General features: G+C 42.7%; 1 protein-coding gene across 5 annotated transcripts in view; it reads left to right on the top strand.

Annotated features, from left to right (window-relative positions):
* The first annotated feature begins 931 nt into the window (after positions 1 to 931).
* ror2 (receptor tyrosine kinase-like orphan receptor 2) overlaps positions 932 to 9,394 on the top strand; it is a 358,843-nt gene continuing 350,380 nt past the window's right edge. For 4 of the 5 annotated variants that reach the window (XM_072586857.1, XM_072586843.1, XM_072586839.1 and 1 more), the window contains exon 1: positions 932 to 1,386. In XM_072586857.1, the coding sequence (XP_072442958.1) occupies positions 1,293 to 1,386 (94 nt within the window). In that variant the 5' untranslated portion in view covers positions 932 to 1,292. The remainder of the gene's footprint in view (positions 1,387 to 9,394) is intronic. The other variant, XM_072586851.1, reaches the window with a different exon arrangement.

Genomic DNA, 9,394 nt, shown 5'->3' with positions numbered 1-9,394 from the left:
TGTAAGTGTGAAATTTACTTTTATTTCATTCATTTGAACCTTCATTCAGGTTTTGCCTTGTGTTACGTTTTTGGGTGATTTTTGAGACATGGTGAGTGATATTTTTTCCTGGTTTGCCCCAACCCCACTTTTCCCATAAGCTCTGTTAATTCTATTAAGCAATTTTCTATTAAGTGAGATTTCAACTATGGTGTTCTCGGAGAACTAACTGTACACATTTAATAAATTCGTCGCCATCAAAGTCCTTAACACTCATAGGTAGTTCCAGTGTATGTTTGGAAAATTATAATCCCCTATCATAGCCAACCTTTTACTCTCACAGATTACTGATATATCCTTACAAACGTATTTCTCAATTCCCTGCTGACGATTGGCGGCGGGGGTCTACAGTTAACTCCTAATAAGGTCATCTATTATCCCTTTCTTACTTCTCAGTTGCACCCAAATAATTTACCTTGAGGTATTTCCAGGAATGTTCTAAGTTACAGCAATGTTGTCCATGCAATTTTTTTTTCACTGCGTCTTCGCAGTGCTTCTATGTCGTTCTTATAAATATGACCATCAGGATGGTATGGCCGGTGTGGTCCTCTCATGGTTAGATACACATTAAGCACCACTTCTCTACTGTTTAATATTCTCCTTTTAGAAATAAGCCATAGTGCCAAGTTGTAGTTTTATGGCTGCACGAGCCTGCTTGTGTTTGTACTTCCAGATCCTTTGGTTATTCTCGCCTATCTTATCTCCCAAAAAGATGTAATCCTTTGGTGAAGGATCCATTTAAAACTCGGTTTGCATTTCTTAATTTTTGTTGTTATTGCCGAAGCTGTTCCGAGCATCCATCCCTTCGAAGTTCTCTGGTACGACGTTCTCCCCCGCCAGGTTGCGCTGTTAACATTTCTCGAAGCGCGCGCATCGTGCCCGGATCTGGGATCGTGCAATACGTACACGTTACACAGACAAAGTTTGAGTGGAAGAAGACAGTTTTCAGGATCGCAAATCTTAGGGTTTCATTACTGCAGGGGATGTTGCAAAGTCTTTCCTCAGAAAAACACCACCAGATTTATATGAACTCACCCGCAACTTAGAGCTTTATCCCTATACGCTATGTTTTTAGAGATTTGATTTTGAAGAACAATTCAGTGGCTTTGTATAAGGTTCCTTTTTTTTGTTCCTTCTCGTGGTTCTGTGGTGCCTCCCTTGGGAGCGGAGGACCGTTCGGTCTCCTTGGATGAACACGACGAATTCGTACTTTAAAAGAAAACTTGGTGCGGTCTGCATTTAATCAAGGAGTGATGTACATAACTCGGATAAAGTCAAGACTTTTTGGGAAAAATTTCGTGCTGTTTTTGTTCATGTGCTGCCCGCTTATCGGAGAGATTTCAACAGGTAAGGATTTTAAAACAAGAAGGGCAGACAGCAAAAATTAATGTGAGCGGAGAAAATAATAGGTGTTCAAACATGAAACGTTTTGTACCTTCCAATTTACCGAGTACTGTAACAATGAATCACAGAAAGCCATTCGGTCCGTTGTGTTGCTGGGAGCATTTGGAATTTTTTTGCAATAATCCTGTACCACCCCCCCCCCCCCCCCCAAACATCCTGTACCCAAAATGCAGAGTTTGTGATACCTCCATGAGCATTAAGCTATTTATTTGTAAAGTGTTTGCGGCGAGAAATACACAACTTTAGTTTTGGTTTTGTAGCTTCTGTCTTAATTTATGTGTTCACAACAACAATGCTGGAAAACGTGAAACTCATGAATACTTCTCATTTCCTGTCCGCCTTGCTGAATGCATATTTGGAATCAGGAAGCATCACGCTTCACGTTAACAAGCGATGCGATTGTTTTTAGAAGTTTCTAAACTTCGTCATTAACATTTGACCCATGTTTGTGACTTAGATTTTCACCAGCTTTCCGTTTTATATTGTAAGAAAAGGCTTCGGTATTTTTTCTTATTTGAATATGATTGCAAGAGCTTTTTACCACCCAAGGGATGGGGTGATTGCATTCATTTAAGGCTAATTTTGGTGGAACGATTTCCTGTATTTTGTTTAACTAGGCAGACGTTGATTTTGACTCAGGAGGATTATGATTGTAAGTTTAGAAAAGGGGAAAAATCCTCAATTTTTGGTATTGAAGGTTTTATTTGATACACTATGCATTAGAAAACAGAATATGAAAGTGAAATAACTGTATTGGATGCTTGTACATATTCACTTTTGTTGACCTATGGGATAACTGTTCAATTATGCCGCATTCCTTCTGCGTATGACTCTGGCAGGTCAGTCACCATGCCGCAGATTAAACTGCGTGGGTTAATCAATTGCATATTGAGAGGGATGCCTTCCCGGCGAATTCTTTGTCGGCCCCTCGAATCCATTTTTCCTCTCAACGGGAGGCAACAGATGCTTACGTTTCCTGCTGTTCAAAGGCAAGTTTGCTGAGTTCTGCCATTTGGTTCTTCGGGGCGAGGTGGAGGGGGAGGGATAACAAGACCAAAAGCTTTTAAGTTCGTTCACTTTAGGTGGATTTTACTTTCAATTGGCCCCTTTTAAATGTACGAGTATCATACGTGGTATGGGTCAACGGTACATTTGTTGGGGAGGAAGACGTGCGAGAACAGATCAAATGCTTAGTTCCATCAGCGTTCACCAGTGTTCATTCGGGATCGCAGACAGACATAAGAAGGGAGAATAATCTCTGAAATGTAGTTGTGTAGACTTTTACTGAAGTATGTACTTTTTACGAGCAAAGATAAAATGATTGGAGACGCAGGAAATTTGTACCAACAATGGTGAAAGCACTCAGGCAGCATCTGTGAGAATTTTTTTTTGTTTTTTAAAATTTTTTAGTACTGCATTGTTACTGTCATAACATTTTGAATTATTTCTCGGCAATAAAAACAGCATTGAACAAAACAATGGGCAAATGATTGATCTTAATTTATAGTGATTGTAAGTAATAGAAGGGGCAAACGTGGCCCTCTACCATTGTCATGATGAAATTCTGTTTTATTTTAATTATGCTAATATTTTTGCTCAAGACCTGTCTCGTACAGATTAGAATTAGTTTCTTTTAATTGACTGGCAATGCCTTTTAGCAGTGATTTAAACTGACAAGGCACACAGAAACATTTTTATGTCATTAAAACACTTGTGCAACTCTATTTCATTACATCTTCTCCAACAGCTTCTAAAGAGCAAATTATTGATCATCTAACCACAGAATCCATAATTGTAGAAAGAGGCCATTATTCTCATCAAGTCTGTACTGACCCTCCAAAGAGCATCCCATCCAGACCCACCCCTATCCTGTCCTATAAACCCACATTAACCATGGCTAACCCAACTGGTCTGCACATCCCTGGACACTGTGGGATAATTTAGCATGACCAGTCTACCAAACCTGCACATCTTTGGACTGTATGAGGAAACTGGAGCACCCAGCAGAAAACTATGCAGATGTTTGAAGTATGTACAGAAACCCAAGACTTGAATCTTGTTCATAACCATAGTCTTACAGGACCATACAACTGCTGTCTCATTAGAGAAAGTGGTGTTTTAATCTGAAACTCCCCTTTGGCAAGGGAAGAAGTTGAGAAGGAAAGTCATTCATGATAACTTCAGCCAGCGTAGGAATTGAACCCATTGCCGTTAATACTGAGCTTCCACAGGTTCCCAACTCTTTGATTTATGTCTTCATTTCTCAGTTTTGATTCAAGTACAGGCCCTACAATTTAGGCATGCCAGTGATCATGCTGCACTGTTGCCTTGGCAAAGCCAGAATAATAGTGACCATGGATGATCTTCTCCCTCAAGTTCTGAATTAGGTGGCAGTCACAAAAAGGAAAGATAAGAAAGTGATTATGAGTTTTCAAATAGATACAAAGTAAATGAGAGAAAGCAAGAGCCCTATGATGCATCCTGCTCCAATCCACGAGGTAAATGATTGTTGCTGCATACAAAGTAACCAGGCTGGTGCACCTACAAGTGCATATTGAAATATAGAACTGGATTGTGAGTGGTTCAGAGATGTGCTATGATGATGTAAGACAGGTATCACCAATACTAATGTTGGAGATCGTAGGTGATCACTGTTTATGACGTTGGTAATTGTTGTCCAAAGTGGGAGGAATAAATGGTGAGCTGGCGTTGCAGGAGTTTGAGCTGGCAGTAATGAATAGAGAGATATTTGCATGTCACGATGTTGACTGACTTCAGCATTTACATATACATATTCTCATGGTTATTGTAATCATGCCAATAATGTAAGTATTTGCAAAGTACAAATCTAAATTTCCAAAACTGAATACGTGAATTGTTTGGATTCTTAGATCAGTTTTAAGAAAATCTAATTTGCAATTTTGTTTTTGTTCACTAATGACTATCATGAGAGAAAGATTTAACATATGTTAGAGGTTTACACTTACTATTTTGGATTCAGGGTAAGATCAGTGCTTCTGAAACATTTCCCTACTGTGATCTGATTTCGAGGCTTGACTGTTGTCGTAACTGCTCAGTGAGAGCTGTGAGAATGAAGGCCTGTTAGAACAGAAGTGTGAAAGTCCCAGATGACTAGGCTGCTCTCTAATTAGAGAGAAACAATTGATTGAGTGCTTAACTTGTGGGTCACTATGCCTCAGGCAAGGGATAGCTTTGAGAAGATGGGCCCATGGCTGTTATAGGAGAAAGTGAGGACTGCAGATGCTGGAGATCAGAGCTGAAAATATCCGCCACAAATTCAGCTGCACCTCCACACACATCATTTATTGCATCCGCTGCACCCGATGTGGCCTCCTCTATATTGGTGAGACAGGCCGCCTATTTGTGGAACGTTTCAGAGAACACCTCTGGGACACCTGGACCAACCAACCCAACCACCCCATGGCTCAACACTTCAACTCCCCCTCCCATTCCACCAAGGACATGCAAGTCCTTGGACTCCTCCATCGCCAGACCATAGCAACACAACGGTTGGAGGAAGAGCGCCTCATCTTCCACCTAGGAACCCTCCAACCACAAGGGATGAACTCAGATTTCTCCAGTTTCCTCATTTCCCCTCCCCCCACCTTGTCTCAGTCAAATCCCTCAAACTCAGCACTGCCTTCCTAACCTGCAATCTTCTTCCTGACCTCTCCGCCCTTACCCCCACTCCGGCCTATCACCCTCACCTTGACCTCCTTCCACCTATCGCATTTCCAACCCCCCTCCCCCAAGTCCCTCCTCCCTACCTTTTATCTTAGCCTGCTGGACACACTTTCCTCATTCCTGAAGAAGGGCTTATGCCCGAAACGTCGATTCTCCTGCTCCTTGGATACTGCCTGACCTGCTGCGCTTTTCCAGCAACACATTTTCAGCCATGGCTGTTATAGTTTAGTTGAAGTTCCACAGCTTTCACCTTGGGACCTTTCAACCACACAGCATCAATATCAACTTCATTAGTTTCCTAATCCACCCTTACTCCAGTTTCATCCCAGATCCAACCCTCCAACTTGACACTGCCCTCTTGAACTGTCCTATCCATCCATCTTCCTTCCCACATATCCATTCCACCCTTGCCTCCAACCTCGCACTACCACTGCTCACCTGCACCCACCTATTACTTTCACCCCACCCCACTCTCGTCAGTACCCTTTCCCCATCCCACATTAGTAATGAAAAGCTTGTGTCCAAAACGTTGGATTTCCTGCTCTTCAGCTGCTGCCTGATCGGCTGTGCTTTTCCTGTTCCACACTTATTGACTGTAATTTCCTCCCTCAACTTCCACAATGGCCTGTGATGCAATTTATCCAGACCTGGGGACTTGTCCACTTCCAAGCCAGTCAAAATCTCCAATACCTTTTCACTTCTTAATCCTGTAAGATATAGGAGCAGAATTAGGCCACACAGCCCATTGAGTCATGGCTGATATGTTTCTCAACCCCATTCCCATAATCCTTGTTCCCCTTACTGATCTAGAACCTGTCTTTCTCTGTTCTAAATATAGTCAATGACTTGGCCTCCACAGCCTTCTGTAGCAATGATTTCCACAGGTTAACCTCCTCATCTTAGTTCTGAAGTTGTGATCCTAGGTCTTAGTGTCTCCAATAATGGCAACATCTTTTCCAGTCCACATTATCCAGGTCTATCAATATTCTGAAAGTTTCAGTCAGATCTTTCCCCTCACCTCTCTAAGCTCCACGGAATACAGACATCGAGTCATCAACCACTCTTCATACTGAGATGTTAAAGGGTTAATTTATTCTGTTGACATGTAAGAAATTGGATATACCGGAGGGTGTGTTTTTCTGTCTTGTAGGCAGGATGTGACAATCTAATCATACTCTGTAAATGCTGCAGTTTAAGGAATAACCTAATCACATTCTGGTTTAAGGGAAACCTAATCACACATTGTTTATGGAAATAATCTAATCACTTTACATTGTTTTTGGGTGGCATGTGACAATGGGGGAGTAGCAGGGATTGTGTCGTGCATGCATGATTGACTGTGATGTAAAATCCTGTATAAAGGGAGGACGGTTCCCTTGTTCAGAGAGCCTCGCTTGACACACTCCACAAGCTTTGCGAAGAGGATTAAATCATCCTCCAAAAGCTTGTACTTGCTGAAATAAATCATGGCTGTTCACTAAAGTTGGCGTATTGCAGTTGCATAGAGTGTGTAAGAATATCAAAAAGGGAGCCTAACATTTAGCGATGAGAGTGGGATTCCAACAATGATGGACTTTTTAGGCAGACTGAGTAACCGACCGCCTGCATGATGGCAAAGTGAGACATATGGCCCACTAGGTAAGATTTACATTGATCTCTCTCATTAATCTATCACTCAGTCGACCTCTTGTCACCTAGGACTCCGTAGTGGTGAAATCTCTGAGATAGCCTATGCACTTATACACTGATGAGTTTGTCCCAGGGAGGTTAGAGTCCCCCTGGAATTTGGAGATTAGAGTCCTCAAACAGCGGGATTTGAGGCCCTGGAACATAGTACATAAGATAAAGGGTAACTACTGTGTCTGTCTCAATCACCCTGCTTTAGATTGGTTGTTAAGAGGGGAAATCCCCATGTGAAGGTCAGGACTTTGAAGTGGGTGTGGAGACTGAGAACACTGAACTTGTAAGTTAGGAAGTTGTGACTTTAAAAAAAATGGGATTATGATAAGAGTAGAGAAAAACAGGACAAATTGAGAAAGGAGAGGCAAAATAAAGAATCAGGGTTGCAATTCCGAGCCAGACTATCGAGGGGGAATAAAATGGAAGTACTTTGTGTCTGGTCTGCCAACAATGTTTCAAAAATAATGGGACTGATGACCAGCCATGGTTACCCAGCGGTTTTCTGACCTCCTCAGGGATACCAATTCAGAACTCACTATATGTTCAAAATCTCCTTAAAGCCATCCTCCCTCCCAAGCAATTGGCCATAATCAAATGTGTTGCCCAAGCAATGGGCAATACGGACATCAGCGATGGCAATGCTAGAGCTGATTGAGCTGCCAAAGATGCGGCAACAGACTGCAATCCTTTTGTATCCTCTGTGAACTGGCAAGCGCTAAATCGATCACCTGCCTCAAAAACAACAGGCATACCAGGCATTGTCACTGTGCAGCATTTACAGGCAGGTGCCCCTGACCCAGAAAAACAAATATGGAAGATGCATGTATGTTTGCACTCTGCATCAAAACGCCTCTGGATCACTCCAGTTGGCCAAATATGTATACCTAATGCTTTGTTATCAATGCTTATTGACTGTCTTCATACTGATACCCACCTTGGCAAGGAGGGAATGTGTAATATCATGTTACGTACTTGGTGGCACCCCTGATTGGCAGAGGCAGTCTAAAAGCATGTCAGATCATGTCTAACATGCCAGCCAAGGGGTGTGGTGCGTAACAGGGAAAACACTCTTGCCAGGTGGCTCTTTTGAGTATATTCACCTGGATTTCATTGAATTGCTGCATGTACATTGCTATAAGTATTGTCTTGTTCCTATTGATGTATTTAGCAGATGGATTGAAGCCTTTCCGACCAATGGTGTTAAAATTCCTCCTGACAGAAATTGTACCGAGGTTTGGAGTGCCTCGGCAGCTCAATTCAGACAATGGCCCCCACTTTGTAGGGAAAATCAACAAAGAGCTATGTGATGTTCTGAATATCTGGTAGCAATTCCATTGTGTTTACCACCCTCAGGTGGCAGAAATAATAGAAAGGGCAAATGGGATTCTTAAAATCAAACTAACTAAGTTGATGAATGAAACAGGCCTCGACTGGTTGAAAGTCTTGCCTTTAGCCCTGTATCACATGAGGATCACCCCACACTCGACCACTGGACTATCAGCAGCAGATAATAATTTATGGCTGAACCAGTAGGACCCCCTGGGATGCCGACACAGACCCACCTATCCGCGTAGATTAATTGTTATGGGAGAGAAAATGCAAAGGTACTTTCAGCAGCTAACAGTCTCTAAAGTTTATCCATTCACAGGTAAAGCACACCTTTGGACCACCGCCCATGCCTCCACAACTTGATCCAAGTCCCACTCTACTTACCCAATCCCCTGGAAATATTACCCACTGTTCATTAGCACCAAGTTACATTCCTGGGAACTTAGTCAGCACTTCGGATAGACAATTGACCCCGGAATGTATCGCGCCCATTCTGGCGACCCCTCCTACTCTCCCAGCACCAAGATCATCTGCCTGGAGTCTGGGGACACAATGGATTCAATCAGCTCCCCAATCATAAGCACAAAAGCTAACAATGGTGAAAAGGTCCTTACGCTTTTTGTCAGTGGTCTTCCTGTGGATATTAAACCATATGAGCTTTACCTTCTTATTTAAGAGATATGAAGGTTCACTGATAAAGCTAGCATCAAAATGTTAGCTAGAGCGGCATGGTGGCTCTGTGGTTAGCACTTCTTCCTCACAGCGTTAGGGACCCGGGTTTGATCCCTGCCTTGGGCGACTGGCTGTGTGGAGTTTGCACATTCTTCCTGTGTCTGTGTGGGTTTCCTCCCACAATCCAAAGATGTGCAGGTTAGGTAAATTGTCCATAGTGGTACTTGGATAAGTATAGGGTAGGGGAATGGGTCTGGGTGGGTAGCTGTTCGGTGGGTCGGTGTGGGCTTGTTGGGCTAAAAGACGTGTTTCCATATTGTAGGGAAGCTTAGCTAACCTAATTTAAAGCAGCCAGTTGACTTCCTTACATTTGACAGCAGAGCAGGAGCTGAAGCAGCAAAGAGTGCATCCAACGGCATTCAATTTGATCTTGAATGACCTCAGACTCTCTGGTTGGAAGTTGCAAAGGCGAACACAAAGATGGCCAAAAGCAAACTGATGACTGCACCTAAATTCACAAATGTGCACCCTGCCTTGGGAGCACACTTCATTGCACAGGACCCCT

The sequence above is a fragment of the Chiloscyllium punctatum genome, chromosome 2 (assembly GCF_047496795.1).
Source record: "Chiloscyllium punctatum isolate Juve2018m chromosome 2, sChiPun1.3, whole genome shotgun sequence".
Classification (NCBI taxonomy): Eukaryota; Metazoa; Chordata; class Chondrichthyes; order Orectolobiformes; family Hemiscylliidae; genus Chiloscyllium; species Chiloscyllium punctatum.
The sequence above is the reverse complement of the archived record's forward strand: the minus strand, read 5'-3'. Positions and strand labels throughout refer to the sequence as shown.